The 20,609-nt window shown below is 41.9% G+C and overlaps 1 protein-coding gene across 1 annotated transcript; it reads left to right on the forward strand.

Annotated features, from left to right (window-relative positions):
* Positions 1 to 622: 622 nt before the first annotated feature.
* tango6 (transport and golgi organization 6 homolog (Drosophila)) lies at positions 623 to 19,385 on the forward strand. The gene is made up of 18 exons (XM_020641099.3): positions 623 to 834; positions 2,572 to 3,230; positions 3,661 to 3,783; positions 3,913 to 4,072; positions 4,378 to 4,484; positions 4,835 to 4,997; positions 5,378 to 5,445; positions 5,554 to 5,666; positions 5,969 to 6,148; positions 6,290 to 6,416; positions 6,662 to 6,862; positions 7,584 to 7,727; positions 8,708 to 9,244; positions 10,953 to 11,010; positions 11,120 to 11,278; positions 13,920 to 14,071; positions 15,371 to 15,484; positions 19,087 to 19,385. The coding sequence occupies exons 1-18, from the start codon at positions 783 to 785 to the stop codon at positions 19,261 to 19,263; spliced, it is 3,294 nt and encodes a 1,097-aa protein (XP_020496755.2). The 5' UTR covers positions 623 to 782; the 3' UTR covers positions 19,264 to 19,385.
* The last annotated feature ends 1,224 nt before the right edge of the window (positions 19,386 to 20,609 follow it).

Genomic DNA, 20,609 nt, shown 5'->3' on the forward strand with positions numbered 1-20,609 from the left:
ACTTTGTTGCCGCCTGGTGGTCTAATAGCGCAACTGTAGGGCTCCTAGCTGGCCACCGTACGTACCTCAAAAGGAATCTCTCCTGAGCTGAAAAAGGAAAGATTCAGAGTGAGAGCAACTCCGGCTGTTGTGGCGTTCTTCCTGCACCATAAACATCTGAGGCAGACACACACCCTCCATAGTCCAGCAGAGAAACACAACCGGTTACATCAGCTCAGTAAAATGAACAAAGTGAGACACTGAAGAGGAAAATAAAATTGGCAGCTGAGCATTCTGGGATCTGATTGGGTGACGTCTAGGTTATGTTTACATAATACAATGGCAAATCAAAATGTGGTGTTTTAACATCTACTAGTTTAGCTTGATCACATGTATACATATTTTGTAGATATGAAAATGTAGTCAGACCATGCCAGTATACAGAGGCACGTGAGTACAGACAGAACTGTAAAAAATAACTTGATGATAATTCAATAATTTCAGGAGTTCTGAATAAATCTGTGGCAATTGTCTGCTGTGAAGTACTGTAAACAACCGAAATTCCGACAGTTTGGCGCTCCCCTGAACGTCACTGCAGCCAATCTCCAGAGCCAATCCTGTCATACGTTACAGTGACGTCTATTTTCCGCGCCACTTTGAGATGCAAACACAGTCTATGAAACACACCAGCTGAGCGTTTCCGAAACCCAGGGCATGTCTAGAGGATTGTGGCAGATTATTTAAACACTAGTTTTGGAAATCACATATCACAAAACGTCTATGAAGTTCAATATGATGGCGAGATGACTTCAGCTATCCTCTCTGCGTTAAACATTCTCACCAAACCTCTGGGAGGTAAGTGACACAACATCATTTGGATATCGTGACCAAATTCATCAGTAAATGCATCATTCAGAGATGTCTGAGTGAGATGAGAGCATGCACTCACTGGCTGTGCAGTATTTGTCTTAGGTGCTCTAACTTTGTTGTCCTTGAATCACAAAAGCTGGATGGAAACTACAGAAAGTATCTCTCCTCAGCAGATTGTTCTTCAGGGTTCAGAGCTCAGATTCACTTTGATGTTTATTATTCTCAGCAAACATTGTAACCATCCACTTGTGTGTATCCCAAGCCAGCATTCATTTAGAAAAAGTGAAAGTGGTATGTTCAAACCATAGACTTCAAATACTAAATAAACCAGTAAGTTTCCTTTCATCAATCAATCAAACTTTATATATAACTTTATTTGGCACCTTTCAGACAAATTAAATTGCAGTTCAAAGTGCTTTACGAGAGTGCAGAAAAGTTATTGACGAAAAGTAGTTTATAAAATCATTGAGACCAATGCACACCAATAAGAATTATAAATACAATATATGTATAAAAATAAAATACGACACATAAAAGAAACAAGATATTGAAATAAATAAGAGGAAGATATTTAGAATTGTAGTAGGATAAAAAGACAATACAATAATGTTAAGATTTGAATTGATATAAAAGCCAGACTGAATAAATTAGTTTTAAGACTGCGTTTAAAAATCTCGATATTCATGCCAATCTAAATTCAGAGGAAACACGGTATGTTTGGTATTTTAGAAGCCTTTAAATGTCATCTTGAATTTCCCCATTCAAAGTTCCTGATGTTTGATGACTGAAACACTGAGGTGTCGTCTACTGTTCTGAAGTCCAATCGGTCTTCGCAAAACAATATTCTCAATGACAGTCAGAGCTGATGTTCTGCCATTTTTAAATCAGGTTCACACTTCTGACCAAAATGATCAACTTAATATCAACAATGTTAAATTGATTGAAACAATGAAGTTTTTTCTGTGTCTTAACTTTTCAATGGATGACATCCAAAATATTATTGTTTAGACCCTGATCAATATGTTGTTCAGTCATTTTGGATGGGCCAAAGGCAGATGCATCAATTAGGAGTAAACGTTTTTTAAATTCAAACAGCTGAAGAAATACTTTTTATTTTTCCACAAAGGATCGAATGGTTTGGGTCAATTACAAACCACTGACATTTTCAGGAAGGTTTCATTATTTAGTTTGTTCACAAGAGTCGTAAGTAACAGCTCCGTAGTTTAATCATCCTCTGAGCACCGTCTGCAGGAGCACATACAGCAGAGCCTCACAGAGGATGGTCTAATGCTTAGATATTCAGTGATAGGTTTTTATTTTTTAAATTTTAAAGAAGCTGTCCTTGGACTACCTTTGTATAGTTCCATTGATGCACAATCCACAAACGTACTGTTTCATTCAAGAATAATAATACTCTACCACCTGCTATATTTATGGAGGATTTATTTACCCCCTTAAATTCTTATCTCTCAAAAATCCCATTGGTCTGTTCTGGTTTTGTTTAATTCATCCCAATATTTCTTGATTTAAATTATAATTAAATATATTAGAAAGTTATTACATGCATTTACATTAGTTTGGCTTGACTGTCACTGCAGTGTATCCCTGCTGTGGCCTGATGAGCTTCTAGGTGACTATTTTACTGTGAAACAACTTTCTGTCAGCAACTCTACAAAACAAGCTGCATAGAATAAACCAAAAATGCAATGTCATTGTCTGTAGAAGGGTCTGTGCACAATGCTCAACCTTCACACCAAGAGGCTCTTGTGGCGGCGCTGCGAGCCAACAGAGCCCTCCTCCTGGAGCAGCTTCACACTGAGTCCGGCTTCCAGAAGGTGAGGAAGCTGAGGGAGGAGGTGATGGCGGAGGCAGACTGGTTCTCCAGCGAAACAGAAGACACTGTTTGGGCCTTCGTCCAGGAATGTCTCCTCCTGTTCCTCGCCTTAGCACGACACCTCTCCGTTGAACTCGAACTTTTCGAGAAGATGCCTCCTCCCTGTGCAGTAAGACAACGCACTGCAGAGATGGCTCCTCCTCTCCCTCCTGATGTCCTCAGTGTCGCTCAGCAGAAGACGCTCGGAGCTGCTCTTCAGTTTGTGGTTTCTCTTGGTCTCTGCCCCTACCTGGCTCCTGGAGTGGGAGTGCCTCTAGGCTGCAGGTCAGCGTTTGGGGCCATGGTGGAAAAACTAGTCTGCATTGGGGCAGTCGTAGTAAGAAGACGCCGGCTTCTCACCGCCACACGGGTCCTCTTGAAGCTGGCCGAGCTGTCCTCTCTCGCCACACTGGTGTTCACACGACATCTGGGGGATGTGATGGCAGCACTGTGCCAACTCGGCTACCAACCACAGAGGGCAGAGGGAGGCGGCACAGAGAAAGATAAGGTAATGATGATAATAAGAGAGAGGAAATGTTGGCTGGAGAGAGTGGGGTAGACATACATCATGTTTGTACAAAGCTGTTGCCTGCATCAAGTATGTGTAGAGATATTGGCACACAATTGGTGCAACAAGGGCTTCGTAAATAGATATCAGTATCGGCATTACACAACTATTTATAGTGACATCACAGGCCAATATAATGATGTCTTAGTTATGCTGTTGCCTTATTAGATGATCTAATGCCATTCACTACACACTCTTTTACAGTAGGTGGCGCTATGTGACCTTAAAAAATGTTTCATGGTATGCTTTACTTTAAACATAATCTTAGTTTAAGCAGTTTTTAATATGTGAGTGTGTTTTGGTGGAAATACTTTTAATGCATGTAGTCAAGAGAAATTACATTATTTGTCTTTCTCTGCAAACTTTTCAGGTCCAGGATCTGCGTGCTGAGGAAGGTCAAATGTGCAAGGAGGCCCTCAAAAGCCTTCTGGGGAAAGTTTACCAGCCAATCGTTATCAAGGAGCTGCTGATCCTCCAGGGTGGACCCACACAGGTCTGCATGTCTGATAGAGGATCATACTAGGCATAGATGTGCTTCACATAAACTTTATCTGTCAGTACAATATCACAATGTAGGTGTTCTTCGGCTGTCTGTCATGTTTTATTTTCTCTCTCTTTTCAGTCTGCTGCAGTGGGGGTCTCTGGTGGTTCCAGCAGCAGGGCAGCTCGAGGATCAGCTCCAGCCTGGCTGAGGCGTCTGTGTGGTCAGCTGCTATCTGAACGCCTGATGCAGCCTAATGGAGTCCAGGCTGTAGTCAGAGCCATCCTGGGAGGAGGAACAGGTGAGCAGGAATGAAGAAGGGATAGGAGGATGAAAAGTGGCACACCTGGTTATCATCACTTCACATATGTCTCTCACTGTAAAATGTTGCATAGCCTAAAAGTCCCACCGCAATGTCTTGCCGGTCCTACACAAATTGCAAAGCTGTTAATTACTCCATTTATTTATGCAATATTCTCTAATGTTTTTTTTATTGTATGTGTTAAATTATTCAAAAAGTACTTTGCAATAAACAAATATTCTGATTTATTAGTGTGGAAGTTGTGGTTAATGTGTCTGAACTGGAAACACACTGTTGTCCTGTAGGGGGCGAGTCAGACTGGAAGAAATGTGAGTGTGTGGCTCGGATCCTGGCGACCTGCCCTCAACAGTCTGTTTCAGCAGACAGCTACTACAGACAAGTCTGTCCTCAGGTCAGCCCAACACACACACACACACACACACACACACACACACACACACACACACACACACACACACACACACACACACACACACACACACACACACACACACACACACACACACACACACACACACACACACACACACACACACACACACACACAAAAGCTGTAGGTCTTTGATATTTACAGTCTGTGTCTAACCTGAGGGATCGGCCGACTGCTCATGTTGTTGCCCATAGGAATATATTGTGACAACGTTTTTATGTGTCCAAATCTTAACAATTAATCCCAATTAAGATTATTAAACAATTAAATTAAGTAAAACCTTGCTTGTTGTGTTTGCATTTGTTGTTTAGATCCTGGAGCTCCTGCACTTCAAAGACAAGCTGACGGCCCTACAGTTCCAGCGTGTGGCCACCAGGGCGTTGCTCTCCATGGTGCAGGAGAAGCCCAGCTTTGCTCAGGAGTACCTGCTGAGTCCTCTACTCGCACCTCTCCACCGCTGCACCACTGCTTCTGGTCAGTAACATTGCAGTCTGTCCTCCACATGTGTCTGATCATTATACTGTATGGTTTTTAAAAACAAAAAGCAGCCATTTCTTTTGTGTTTCCAGAAAGTACAGTAGCATCTATCATGTTGTCACAACAGCATCTACAGGTTGAAGAATTAAAATGCAGTAAAATTATTTATGTGCTTAAAAAAACCTGAGGAAATATTCGGTTTTTTTTTTTTTATCAGTCTGCACATTTTTCTTGATGTATTTTACTCAACTCAGTCACCCAAACTCCCATGCTCCATAACGTCTCATCATTGTGCTCAGTTTCGGATTTAAATTAAAGTATCCATTTTTCTGAAGATGAAATTGTGTGAAGATGTGTGTCTGTGTGTTTTTGTCCAGATGAGGGTTGTTCTCAGACAGCTGTAGAGGAGTGGGAGCTGACTCGTTGTGTTGAGGATGTGAATAAGGTGAGGATTTAAAAACAGTATTACGATGTACTTTTTAGTTGTTGAAAAGAGCATATACAAAGAGGTCTGTCACATTAACTTGTTGCTTCCCTTTCCTCTCGTTCACAGATCTGGGTGGTTGGAAACAGTCCCTCAGCGTCTCTCCTCAAAGCTCTAGAAGAAGTTCTTCCTGTGATCTTCACACTCTTTTGTTTCACTAAGCAGAACGTCTCTCACCTACGGTAACGTTAAAAAAAAATGTTATCAGCAAAATAAGAGAACTGGGGAACGGTTTCATCTGAAACAGACAAATGCAACACACTTCTAGTGAGTCATTACTGATGATTGATCTTCTTGTACCTTTGATTGTTCTTCCATGTCTGAGAGATTCTCATCTTAGATATGCATTACTATGTTTTGTTAGAATACAATATTATTCAAAAAGTGGGAAAAAATAAATGAAAAGGAAAGTTGAAAAAATAATCCATTGTTCTAAGGTAGGAATCTGAGATTGAGCTACATGTGTTTGTTCTCTGCTCTGCAGCGCCCCCTGTCAGGAGATTCTGGTTTGGTACCTGAGTCACACTGAGCCGTCTGTGGCCCTGCCTGCTCTGAAGCAGCTCTCCGGCCTGCAGGGAGGGAAGAAGAACGAAGTAGCAGCAGACTTCAGATTCAACCCTGGCAGCGATGGAGGAGTCAGACTCTGCTCCAGAGAGAGCTGCAGGTGACTGACGGATTCTCCCTACACACCTTTGTTAAATCTGCTCGAACTGTTTTTTTTTTGTGTTTTTCAGATAGGATGCATCCGATAAAACCATAATGAAATAATCAGTGTTTTTTTTCTCTCTGACTGTTGGTGTTTTAGTGACGAGGATGATGCTCTGTATGAGAAGCTGTCCGGAGAGCAGTGGAGGTTGGAGTGTCTGATGCAGCTGCTGACTGAACTCAAAGACTCTGACCTACCGGGAGACTTCTTCCTGGACCTACTGCAAGTAAGGAGTGAATACAAGCTGCAGAATGTATACACAAAGGATTACATTTATTGAAAGAAGTACAATAAAAGTTGTCCATCCGTCAATTATCTTCCACTTATCTGGGGTCAGGTCATAGTGGCAGAAAGCTAAGCAAGAGACCCAGAGATTCTTAAACTCCTCCAAAATAAGAATTGTATTTTGTTTATTTATTTTTATAGTTGAGTGTTTCTGTCTTTCCATCATTTCCTTTGCTTTGCCAACAGGAGCTGACCAGCTGGACAGCTGCAGAAGATGACCACAAGGATGCAGGAGAGTTGGACGTGTCGGCCATGACGCTCTTAGAGGTGGAGCAGCAGCTGCTTGATCGAGCCGAGAGGCGAGGACAGAGACTCGCTTTGCTTCAGGTGTTGGCTGTGATGGTTGAGTCTGTGGAGCACACTGTGCTGCTGAGAAAAAATACCCAGGTGAGCGAAGATCATGGACTGTGAAGAAAAAGTGAACGTTACAAACTTAATATCATGTTTTAACTGACAGTATCCCTTTTCAGAAGTGACCATGTTTGTGCAGGAAAGAATTTAAATGGACATAAATGGATTATAAATTACATTTCCGAGACCGATGTCACCGGCTTTGTTGCACTGTTATTTGAAAACTTTTCGTGACTTCCCTGAAACATCCAGTGCCACCATCTCTCATGTGTTACCTCACCCTCCTGGGATTGCTTCTTTACTTTCTGGCATATTTTAAAACCCGTCTTTGTTCCTTTGGGATTTTTTATAATGGAATCAGGCCACAGTGAGTCATGCTGCCACACTAAAATAGCCTATTTGCCTCTCCTCTGTTTGGTGTCATGTAGGGCGTGCGGGGGAAGCTGTCTGACTAGCTGGCGGCTGCTGTACTGCAGACAAACATTCCTTCAGAGATTAAGAATCGTCTCTGATAAAATAGCTTGACCTGACCGGATAATGTTCTATTTTTAGATGTATTATTTTTATAACAGCTGATGTTCTCTGAGTACAACCTTTAAATGGTCCTGCTACTTATTTCATATTACTTTTAACTCTAGTGTGTAGCACTAAAGTTCTTACATCACATCCAATCTCCACCTTGAGGTTTAAATGAAACACGTTTAAATCTCTTTCTGGGTATTCGTTTTGTCCATGATGCTGTTTTTTCCTTCTCCAGGTTGTGGACTTCCTGGTGTCCCTGCTCCAGAGGGCCTGTGTGGGTCTGGATCACACCACTGGTCCAGGTCTTGTGAATCCAGTAGAGAGTGAGACGCTGAGCATGGGGATCGGCCTCGTGGCCACTCTGCTGTCAGGACCTCAGGTACAGTAAACAAAACACATCCACATGTTGCATCTCTCTTGTGTTTTGCATGAACTGTATTTTCTATGTGAAAGGCTGAAAACTGTTTCCAAGCTGATATTCTTTTTGACAGAAGCGTATTCAATTCACTTGAGGACTATTTGTCTAAATTAAAGAGGTACCAGGCTGACAAAGTGTAATTGGTTAGACACATTTGGAGTTAATCGTGTCTTTAAATCACGTAGATGCTATTATTATTAGTTTGTCAACTTCAGACTCTGCACTTGTTCATACTGTTCTGATCTGCTGAATGTTGCAGTATTTCTCCAGGATCAGCTGAGCCGATATGGCATACTTCACAGATATAGGCTGATGCATCTGAAACGCATTCAGACTGGATATTTAGTCACTTTGGTGATTAAACAATTGCTGAAATTGATAGATTTCCAAGGGGGCAAATGAGGCAGCAGTGGTACACCGACACACAACACCGTATCTCATTGATGCAGAAAAACAGAGCAGATATTTGTATTACTACTTTTCTCATAATACTAAGATCAATATTAGATGTTTTTCTCTGTGAATGCAATACCTTCCCTTCCCCCCCCCCCCTTCCTTTATTTCAGAGCATGTTTTTGGAGTTTAAGAGTATGGCTTAGTGATTTCAAGAATTCAGATTTGTTCGTGCTTTTCCTTAACATCCTGCCTTTGCAGATAGACAGTCTCTTCATATGCTATTATTTGCTTTCCTTTTACTAGAACTATATGCTCACACTCACAAAAAAAAATGTTGTTTACACATATTCCCTGATCTCGAGCAAAACTTTAAAAGCGTGCTAGCATACAGGAGCTTTACGGTGAAAGTCTTGCAGATCTGATTTTAGAAGACGTTACAACTTTTGTATGAAGTAAAGTGAAGTAAAAGTTTCCACCAAGAAATGTAACATCCCTGCACACCCTGCTCCTACCCAATCATCCTCTCCCATGTTTTAATGTTCTAGCTCAGCGCAGAGGACTACTCCTCCATGTCCAGGCTGCTCCCACCGCTGGAGACGCTTTCTCAGAAGCACTCAGAAGTTTTTATCCAGGAGCTGGCATCCAACCTCAGATCTGTGATTGCCACACACGGAGCCTACCGGCCTGAAAACCTCAGTGCTGCTGCTCAAACCCCGAGAAACCCTGAAGCGCTGGAAAAGAACAACAGTGTGCCTTGCAGGAAGAAGCCGAAGACAAGAACTGAAGCAAACAAAGCACAGACTAGTTCTTATTCATCTCCCAAAGATAATGATTCGAAGAGCAACACGCCAATCAGACCCCCTGCTTCTTCAGGCGGATCTACAGCAGGAGGAAGTCCACAAAGTCAAGAAAGGACTTCTTCCACAAGTGAACCACGGCCCCCTATCAAGTCCTTCTCTGACTGCATGCTGGAGGCCTGTGACCCAGATGTGCCCACCAGAGCTTTTGCCCTCAGGGTCTTGACACAGATGGTGCAAAACAAAAATCCAGAGGCCGTCCAGGGCAGGGAGAACGTCCTGATGGTGGGTTTTTTCATCCTATTTTTTTATCGTAACAATAAGTCAGATGCAGATAGAGGAATTCTTCTAGAAATGTCCTCTGTGATATGATTCCCAAATGTTGACATCATTATTTCCTGATACAGAGTTCCTCTCCATGAAGGGGCAAAGCATAAACACATCTACATTAACTCTTGGAAAAATACTGATTGCTGACATAAGAAACATGCTCATGCTTGACTTGAGGAACATTCTCCTCTTGCACTGTGCTGTTATTGATTATATTATTTAAATGCCAGTTTACATGAAACTTATTGATTTTTTTGGGGAGCTCCTTAGTTATTACTTATTTGTGTACTGACTGGCATCCTAGCAAATACCTGATATGACCCGATAGACATTTTCAGTGGACAGCTACAGTTGCTGATACTCTGAAAGTATGTGAAGAGAAGGGAGGTGGTTTTAAGGCACCCCAACACGGCCGTTGCAACCGTTCAATCGCTGCAACACCAACGGGTGTTGCAGCGATTGAAGTGGGGAAGTACTGGTTCAGATATAACTGATTCTACCCGATCTAAAAAGCCTTAGCATTTTTCTCATTAGTTCCACGAGCAGAAACGTGAAACGAAGATAAATATTGGAGATGCTTTTGAAAAATGGAGAGAGGTTAGAGCACAGAAAGGTTTCAAGGCCAAAGCAGAGCTGGCTAAACACTGAAGCTTCAGTGTCCGCCTCATGGCAACCCGTGGGCACTTCAACGCTAGCAAGGAGGGGGCAGGGGGGGACACCTCTCTCCAATGATTTGAATTTGGACTGCACTACTCATTTGAAACGCTACATGTCAGAGTTACATATTGGTCCTTTAAGCTTACCTTGAGTTTTTATCTGCCGATGAAACGGTTCCCTGTTTATGACCTCAAAAGAAAGCCAGACCATCAACTGGAAGAAGAGCTATTTCAAAAATACATTTCAATTGCCTTGTTTACCCTCGCAAAGTTTCACAGTGAGTAGTACTTAAGAAGGGGAAACCAGGACAGGCGGTAAAACAGGTCCCATTAGAGAATACAATGCACACATGTACCAGACAGGATCATTATAGGGATGAAGTGAGGGTCAGGAACATGTATGAGGTGCTTTTACCTCCACTATTCTGGGTTTGAATGTATAATAGATGAGGCGGTTGAACCTCCTCCCCAGAGTAGCCAGGGTGGGGCCACCCTAGGGACTTGTTAAGGTGGTAAGGGTGAGAGAAGGATCTCAACTCATTTAGAATTCTCTGTAATCATAACCCCCCGCTGTGTGCACTTTAGAACAGCACCCCACTTCTATGGCAGATCCCCCTTTTATTGATTTTTTTTCTTTCTTTAAATTGGGGGGAATTCAGGTCACCTTTCAGATGTTGATCCTCACATCTCCTCAGTACTTCCATGTATCTTCTCTAAGCAGCTCCTTGTTTATCCCCCCCCCATTTCCCCCTCTCCCATTGAAACCTCCACCTTCAAGACTTCTTTAAATATCAGGGTGTCAGATTAGGGTTTAGATTATTCCCTTTGATAGTTTTCGTCTTTAATGTATTCAGTTCTGTGCCAGTATTGATCCGCCTTTGTTGTTCTGTCAGGAAACATATTGATGATGCTTTTCATGTTTTTCATACAGACTCTTCTCACTAAGAGACGCGTGTTGCTTCCCTCTGAACTAAATTATGATAAATCTGATGATTTGTCTTCTCCAGCTCTTCTTAGAAAACGTGGAGCATGAAGACTCATTTGTCTACCTGTCAGCCATTCAAGGTAAAAAGTCACATGATCCTTGTTTTGATTGATTGTTTATATATAGAGATAACATCCTTAATCCACTGATAATATTAAAGAGACACTCAGGAGTATAAACTGTGTTTAGGTCTGGCTGCACTGGCTGATTCTTACCCTGAGAGGATCCTGGAAAGGCTCCTAAAGGACTTCCAGCATGGTCCCTCCCTCCCAACATCCAGTAAGGAGCGCTCCCTGGAGACCCGCCTCAAAGTGGGAGAAGTCCTGATGAGGGCGAGCAGGGCGATGGGTGAGCATCAGCTAACGTTTGTTCACCGTCATGTTTGGATGATTGTATTTTGTCAGGACAATGACCAAACTTGTTATCGCTTCCAGACCACTTCAGGTTTCATATTTGACAGAAAAATAAACGTCACTTTTGTGCAGAGTGATTAAACGCTCTCCATGCTGTCGCACTTCCCCATCACTTTGTCTTGACTGTCATCCTTCATCTGAACACACACTTTGTTTTGTCTTTCGGAGCATCAGAAACTTTTCTTGGTTCTTGTGTTTTTATTCTTGGTGGTGTAAAACGCCTATGAGATGATGATTCTTCATTGATATTTATGGTCTTGGTCTTGGTCTCGTCAATTCCTAAATGTCTCGGTCTTGTCTCAGTCTTGGAGCCCTCTGGTCTTGGGTATGTCTTGGTCTGGGTTAGGGTGGTCTTGACTACAACACTCAGGTACCTCCTTGGAATGACTCAATGTCAGTGAAGTGATATTACCCTTTGTTTAGTTTTTGTAGTCTCTCTTTAATGTGTCCAGTCTCATATTTTAATCTTCCGTCTCATTTCTTTTGTCTAACATAAATGGCCTGGCATGAAGATTGGAAGCAGCGGAAAAAGCTCCCAACAATCTGTCCAACCCCCCCCCCCCCCCCCCCCCCCCAAAAAAAAAAAAAAAAGAAGCATCATCTCTGAACCGGAGCTGACATTTGAGTCCTGCGGTTATGAAGTTGTTTTGAAAAGTTAGCCCTCACTCCTAAGAGAACAAGACTTTGACTTTGTTTGGGTGGTAAACATTGTCAGACAGATGAGACGTTTGTTCATTCATGTGTCTGTATGTGTTCACACATGTTTATTGGTAACTGATGGACAGTTCTTACAGCACATAAAGCCATGGTGCAGATGTGTCTTTCATGCGGATCTCTGTTCAGAAGGGCCCCTTGTGTATCAGAATCTCTCCCTGATAGAAAACCCTGTTTTGTTTTCGCCCTCCGCTCTGCTTTTATCTGCCAGATTGCCATCGTACCACTTTCCTGGGACAATCGGGGGGTTTATATCCTAGCTCAGAGATTGGATAGACCTTCAGTTTGCTGCACAGACACCCAGAGAGCCTCTGTGTTTGTCTTAAACACCCCCAGTGGCCAAGATTTGCCTCTTGCCAGGCAGTCATTTGTAAAGAAAAAGGTTTTCTTAATTGACTGGTCTGGTTGAGTAAATGTTGAATAAATGAATGTTTGGCTCTGCTTGGGCTTTCTCCCTGTTGCTGGCATTTTTGCACTTGCAGGAAAGTTTTTGCAGAAATGTTGGAGCTTGCATAGCTAGCAATAACAGACAGTACTTAAACCAGAAACACAATATACATAAAGAATGGAGTTTGATTGAAGTCATTTTGAAGTCAGTATTAAACTTGGGACACATAAATACTTCTTGACAAATATAATCAACATCTTGGTATTGGCTACTTGATGTCAGTTATGGGCTGAAGCTCTACAGAGAAGTATAGAAAATAGGTATGACGAGGTATGGAATATTAACATCAAGGTGTTGGAAGCTTGTTAAAGAGAGAGGAACTCTGCAACAAACCTGCTACCAAGACATAAAGTCCATTTCTCTACATATAGGTTTAGTTTTCTATTTATACAGTCTAGGGTCTAAATGCAGTTCAGCAGATTTGAGGAGCATCTGTGGAAATGTTGAATCACCCTTTCCCAGGTGTGTTTTGTGTTTGTGATGTATTAATATCTGCAGGTGTGATGCCCTAAAAGGAGCGTGTGTTTTGTTCTGCTCTGATGGGGGTCTAAAGGGAAGGGGAGTCTGAGGAGGCTTTTGGCTCCCTAAAAGGGTAATCAAGGACAGGCAAATAGATCAGGTAGTTCAGTGTGTGTGGGTGTGTGTGGAACTGGTTTCTGGATCAGTATAGTATAACTAGCTCTAACACACACACACACACACACACACACACACACACAGCTCTAACAGGTCTTACTACTACTATCCAGTCGGCTGGTTCTCTTCTCTCCATGGAGGCTCTGGCTCTCCTCACTGCTGCTTGGCAGGAGCAGCTTAAGTCAGCAGTCAGCTCTGTTCTTTGAATGTCTCTCTCTGAAACAGTGTCACACACACACACACACACACACACACACACACACACACACACACACACACACACATTTAACAGGGTATGAGAAACTGTAAACAGCAGTATTACACTGGTGCTGCTACAGTCCTCACTCTCTCTTTGCAGTTCTCACCTGTTCTACTTCTTTATGGCTTTGACTAGTTTGTCATGTTTTATGCTGACTCATTTTGAATGTTTATGTAAAGACAGCCTCAGAACTTGTTTGAGTAGAGATCTTGGCGTAAGCATCTCCCCCCGATGCCAGCTGGACCGCCCTGACGCCCTACACTGTCATTCTGTGGAGAAAACTGATTGATGTAAACTGTAACTTGACTTGTTGGTTGAGGCAATCACCTGTGAGGTGGCACATCCACGTTTGAGTCTTTGTCTCCTCACAAACTCTACGAGCAGGGTTTCCTTTGGTGTATTATAGCGGTGGGCTGGTCATTTGCTTTGTATTTGTACATGTTCAAAAACGTCCATTTGCATGTGATGATAACTGAATGGTTTGAGTAAGCTCTTCTTCCCCGTCTCTCTTTCTTCCAGGGGAGCTGGCGCCTCATCTAGGCCGTCCTCTCCTGGGCGTCTTCCTTCAAGGAACCAGGGATCCAGACCAAAGCGTGCGGGCGAGCAGTCTGTCCAACCTTGGGGAGCTCTGTCAGAGACTTGACTATTCCCTGGGAACACTGGCTCAGGAGGTACAACTTCTCATCATTTGAATAAAAAAACACAAAAATATGTACCGGTAAATACATTAGTATGTACTGAAGCGTTAGAGTTATTAAAGGCATGTTAGTCACAATACAGATCCAATAATCAGATTGTTGTTGTTGTTGGACATCATTCACTTTTTGGTAAAAGCAATATATCTAAGCTCTTTTAAGTTTTTTTTGTTTTTGGGCATTTTGTGCCTTTATTAGAGAGATAGGACAGTGGATAGAGTCAGAAATCAGGGATAGTATAGTATAGGGAACAACATGCGGGAAAGGAGCCACAGGTCGGACCCAAACCTGGGCCGCCCGCGCAGAGGACCACAGACTCCACACACGGAGCGTGCGTTCCACCCACTGCGCCACCAGCGCCCCACTTAGTTTACTTTTTGTTATATAATTAACAAAGAGCCAACATTAATCCACCATGAGAACAGCACTTTTAGCAAAGTAACAGTGGCAAGAAAAAGAGGCCTTTGAACAGGCAGAAACCTCGAGCACAACCAGACTGAAGTTAAACAGCCATCAGTGCGTGCGTGTGCGTGTGTGTGTGTGTGTGTGTGTGTGTGTGTGTGTGTGAGACTCCTTGCTTATATGTGCCTATGTGCAGCACAAATACAAGCCCACACACTCTGATCAGCATCTGAGTGTGCAGAAAAAAAGTCCACATTTACACGTGTGTGTACCTTGCTGCTGCAGTGGTCAGAGATGTGTGTAAGTGTGTGCGTGTATACGTACGTGTGTGTGTACGTGTGTGTGTACGTGTGTGTGTGTGTTAACTCTAGCTTGCGAGAATGAATAAGCCACACTGTCAGCTGGATTAACAGGGCTGCTTATTCATGAACTTGCGTAGATCTCCACACTGACCCGCGTGTCTTTGAATGTGTGTTTGTGTGTGTAAATCAAGAGATTGAGGGCACTTGTTGATTTAGATGTGTGATCAATACGTCGGTCGATCCAGTTTAGATCTCTTACTGACCTCAGCAGTGCAGGCAGTGAGTGTCAAATACAACACAGCTCCACTGCATCCAATTTTCTTTTACTTTTTTTTTGTCATGTTTATTTAACTTAACATGTATAAACTGTCATAAATAATTTGGTGTGTGTGTGTGTGTGTGTGTGTGTGTGTGTGTGTGTGTGTGTGTGTGTGTGTGTGTGTGTGTGTGTGTGTGTGTGTGTGTGTGTGTGTGTGTGTGTGTGTGTGTGTGTGTGTGTGTGTGTGTGTGTGTGTGTGTGTGTGTGTGTGTGTGTGTGTGTGTGTGTGTGTGTGTGTGTGTGTGTGTGTAGCTGAGCTCCTGTCTGACTGCTCTGATAAAGACGGAGAAGGAGGCAGAGGTGAGGAGAGCTGCCATCCATGTTATCACCCTGCTGCTCCGAGGCCTCAGTGACAAAACTACCCAGGTAAAAAAAACACACACACACTTACTTGAAACTGAGTGAACATCTTTTACAACCAACAATAAGAAACATTGGAATGATTTTTTTTAACAATAGAAAGACTTGAACCTGAGCTTCAGTTCAAGTTTAAAGGTGTCAGTGAGTGATTGCTTCAATGTTACCTGCAGGTCAAAAGAAAAAATGAGCAAGTTATCCAAAAGTGTTTGTTCTCCCCCTCAGCTTTACAATGAACACACTTCAAACTTCTGTCTGACGACATGAAATGACCAGTGTTTCAGGAAGTGTCAGAGCTGGTAATATTCCACCAGGTCACATCAGGCTCTCAAGTTTTTAAGAAACCAGGGAGAGAAGCCACATAACACACTTCTCATAGCCAATAAGATGACTGATCTATATTTAGAAAGGCAGAAATGTAATCAGGAGACGGATGATGAGTTATTTTATGGGTCTTGTTTGCTTTCATAGGTAACACAGATTCATGAGTGTTCATTTCATTTCCAGCTTAAAGTGCCTTTCAGGAGCTTCATTATGAAGTCAAACTGCTTGAAGATACATTTTCTCTTTTTGGAAGCTTTTTCTTGCTCTGCACTGTGCTGTACACAAATTAGGGCTGTCAGCCGATTAACATTTTAAATGCCATTAATCGCTGAATTTCTATAGTTATTCAAGGTCAATTGCATTATTAATGGCATGTTTGAAATTCCATTATTTTTCATTTACAAAACTGTTTTTGTTAGGCTTTTACTTTGAAATAAAATAAAGAACTTCCGGTAGATTGAAGGTAATGACATAGACTTAACAACAGAAAAGGGAACTTGTTGCAGATTGAAAACAGCTGAAGAGAACGTTAAGAAAGGGAAATGTTTAATGACATAAGGTGGATATAATATTGACTCGTCAGCTGAGCTAGCTGGAAGTTTTTTAAAGCGGATTGAGCCACTCATAGTCGCAGTAGGGTTGTTCTTGTCAACTTCCCTACAGTGTGGCTAAGGGACAAAAGAGAACACAATAAAAAAAAAGAAATGCACTAATTGAGGACCTTAATAATTCACAATTAAAGCGTTAATGGGGACAGCCCTAAAATAAGAAGGTTTCCCTCATTGTTGAAATTACATTCGGTTTAGCGACTAAACCACCTGCATCCGTTTTCTGACTGAAACTCTGATGCACCAGAGCCAATTAGACTGATGGTGGAACATTACACCTTTGCCTTTTTTGTTGTTAATTTATAAAGTTCACACAGGATTGTAACAAAGCTGAGAAAGGTGAGTGTGTTTGTTTATTTAGCAGGGACACGTGCAATGAAAATCGCTTCATATGTCAAATACAAAGTAGATGCCATGTATACAGGTTTCTAGCCGTTGGGAATTTGCAACCCCTATCCCTGGCTAGGTTAAATGATGGGCAGCTTCACTTGCGTTCTCTTTGCTATTGAGAGGTCAGGGATGTCACTGTGGGGCCACCGACTCTGCCACCATGGTTCAAGAATGTCTTCTCTGTCAGAGGAAACAAATCAAAACAACCAGATCCTACTTGACGGATTTTAATACCTCAAACTGTGGAATGCTGGCGGCAGAGGGACTCAGTCTGGTCCATGTTGTTTTCTGGGTTTTAAACAGGCAGAATAATGTAGCAGTGTGTGTTTTTGAGAGTGAGAGGCTGTTGTTACAGACCCTGACAGGTCCTGTAATCTAGTCCCAGTTTCTCTGTGCTCATCAGGGGAGGGGGGTTATAGACTAAATGTTAGCTTGTTAGTCTCACTTCAAACAACATGTTTCAAAGTCACAGCTCTTTCTCACTGTGTCAAGTTCTCTAGTCTCTGGAACGTCTTTACTGATGTGTTGTTTTTGTGATATTCAGCAACAGGATCCAAACTAATGACATCACAGCTCGCTGGCTTCTTAAAAAGGAAGCAGAGAGGCAGCACGGTATTGACTGTGTAGTACTGAGAGTTAAACAGTTTATTAACACTACCCCTTTTCTTTTTATAGCACCATGAGGTTCATTGAGCAAAGGCACCCTTAAAAGGGAATAATAAAGTTGTACCTTTGTGATCATCCTGTTTGAGAATAAACCTGAAAAATGCAAATGTCATCCTTAAATTTTGTACTAATGAAACACAGTTATGATCCATTATATATGCAATTAACAAAGTACAAAAAAAGCTTCTTTAAGTTCACAACCAACATAAGAGGAGCCGAGTACTAAAACATCTTATTAATATACTGAACTCCATAACAACTGCACCAGCAGCTACGTCTAAATAAACATAAAGTAGAAACATAATCTTCAAACAGTATCCACACAAAACAGAAAATAAGAAGCGAGATATAATCTAATCCAGGTGCAAAGTTCATGAAATGAGTCGAATCGTGTCAGACTCTACAATAAAAAAAAAAAAACATCATTAGGATGAAATACTAGTCTATAAGAAGAGAGCTTCCTGCCACTTGCCCATTAGAAGCTTGTCTCTATGTGAGCTGCTGGCTGGAGTGTGATGTGGCTGCTGGGCCGCTGCCACGATTACAGTGAGCTGTCCAGCTGCTGGTCTCAGACCAGGTCCTGTCATTACAGAGCTGCAGCAGCTGTACCGGGCTAATGATACACATAGGGCCACGAGAACAGCTGAGAGAGACAGACCCTGACAGGCCAGAGTTCAAACGTTTGGTCAAAGTGGAGGGGAGAAGGTCTGCTGGTGTGTAGAGTGGATATTGGAGAAGTTGAGAAACAATTGAGACCAAAAACAAGAATGCAGTGATCAGGGAATTTGCTGATTCATTAAAAAAAAAAATGTGGTTCTCAGATTTGGCCGAGGAGCTTATAAGAAGCCCGTCTGGTTTAATACTTAAACACTTGTGCTGCTTTGTCAGATTGAAGACAAAAGAATAACTGCTCCATCTGTTTACATTGCACCCAGACAAACTTACTGACTTTGTAATAAAAGTCAGTCATGATAATTCAAACTAGTCAGGTTTCATGCTGCATTCAGGGCCAGTAGTTTTCCACAAGAGTTTAGTTACCATGGTGAGCAGCTCTTTATCAGCTCACTGTGGCTCCTCCCTCCCGTTCTTTTACTCACCTGAATATCTTAAACTCATCCTCTAACACACAGCCCCAAATGAACATTGACTGTCTTTTTTCTATTTCACCTGTTTGAAGCAGCAACTGGCAAACATCCCCATTTACTAAACTGATACAGAGATGACTTCTGTATGTGAACACATTACATAGATATTGATACGGTAAGTGCAGACAATAAATAGTACAAAAAGAGGGTTTGATTTATTAAAACCATAAAGAGATAGTAAATGATAAATGTGAAGGAGATTACTTTAACGGGAGAAGATTTGTGCCAAACTGTATTTATGCATTTGATGAATACAACACAATAGTAAGCTCACAGGTTTTTCTTTTCCTTACCCTGGCAGCTTGTAGTGACCAAACTTTGATTCTGTTTGTAATTCCAAATAAGTTACCAAAATGGCTTGCAGGGGAAACAAAGGTGATCCTGATGGTCAGATTTGTGTATGTCTCAGTCCACAGGCAAAGAGCTCAGTGTTGTTTCCACAGGGTAACCTCTGTCTCTCTTTTTATGACTCCTCCAGGTTCTCAGAGATGTTCTGTTGGACCTGTATCGAGCTCTGAAGTGGGTGGTCCGCTCTGACCCAGACGATGTGTCTGTGCTCCACGCCCAGCTGGCTCTGGAGGAGCTCGATGACGTGATGAGGAGATATCTCTTTCCCGAGCAGAAGCTGGAGAAGAAAATTGTTGTGCTTCCATAGAGGCCTAAAAGGTTTTTTTTCAGCTGTGTGTTTATAGTTTGGACTTCTTCCAGGATTTTATATTGGATGATCTTTGCTTATGAACAGTCCTAGTTTTTAGAATAAAGTCAAAGTTTGAAGTATGAGGTTGAACTTGAAGTAAAGATGTCATGAATTAGAAAAAATCTGACACAGGCATCAGATCAAATGAGATCCTCAAATAAAGTTCAGTTTTTTTTTTAAATACAGAGTTTCTTCTTTTAGGAATTTATCTGTTGGTATTTAAAATTCAAAATCAAGAGTTACAGGTCAATGCAGAGTGCTGGACTTGGGTTCCCGTAAGCTCACCTGGTTAAGTGTTTTTGGTTTTTTAACACAAACTCCGATCTTTCACAGATTTGGTCGCATCTTTACATCTACAAAACCCTGCTGGTGAACAGAAGATAAAATGTCCTCTTTGGCACGTACTTACTCGAACCTAAAGTGGAGACAAGTCATAAGCTGGACCTGTATGTGTGAACAAGAATAAATGGGGTCCAGCAGTTTGAACAGAGTCAGGCTCAAGGCTGACAGAGGGCAATGAGACATTCCTGCTTTTGTTTCATCCATTGAGCAGAAAGCTAGCACTGTATGAGGCATGACCTTCTCTCTGTCCCTCAAACAGCAAACATGAGGAGCTTCAGCTTTGTTTGCAATCCGTGGATATTTCCCCCGCCGCAGAGTCAAGGTATTGAGGCAGGCCGAATGGGAGCGCAGACTCTTTCATCATGCTGGCAGATTTAGGCCTCTCCACAGCCACAGAACCATGCCTCTTACACCTGGGATTACTCTGGATGTGATGTATTTTCTGTCAGCAACACCTCAAATAACAACAAAAAGTCATGTTTAAAAAAAAAAAACTCCCAAAGGCTAAGGCAGAATTTGAGTGACAAAGTGAATATCCATTTTAGCTGCTGGTGAATGTGGTTGATAATGTGATTGAGGGAACATGCTTCAGATAGTTTCATGTCCGAATTGAATATTAAAAAAACAGAAATTATAGATATGGAATATTATCATCTGAAGTACATTTCTTGCATAAAAAAACGGAGAAAACCCTGTTTAAACTACTGAGGTGAGTGAAATCTCAAACATAAAGTCCTAAGTAGGAGTAAGTGAAAAAATAATAGATAACGCGTGGTTAACCACAGAATGTGCTTATTGTCAAAGGTCTTTTTTGGCCCTGGTAAATGTGACATGTAATCAGTCTTTCACAAACTAATTTTAGTTTTTTATTTATCTATTTATTGTATTAGCCAGGTTTCCCTTGAAAGAGATATCTCTGATCTCAATGGGACTAACCTAGATAAACAAAGGTTAAACATTTC

Source organism: Labrus bergylta, chromosome 7, assembly GCF_963930695.1.
Source record: "Labrus bergylta chromosome 7, fLabBer1.1, whole genome shotgun sequence".
Lineage (NCBI taxonomy): Eukaryota > Metazoa > Chordata > Actinopteri > Labriformes > Labridae > Labrus > Labrus bergylta.

Excerpts from the sequence above, each read along its gene's own strand:
- tango6 (XM_020641099.3), top strand. The coding sequence starts at position 783 with ATGACTTCAGCTATCCTCTCTGCGTTAAACATTCTCACCAAACCTCTG. Across the intron at positions 14,072-15,370 it reads TGGGAACACTGGCTCAGGAG|CTGAGCTCCTGTCTGACTGC; the intron begins GTACAACTTCTC and ends GTGTGTGTGTAG. Across the intron at positions 15,485-19,086 it reads TCAGTGACAAAACTACCCAG|GTTCTCAGAGATGTTCTGTT; the intron begins GTAAAAAAAACA and ends TGACTCCTCCAG.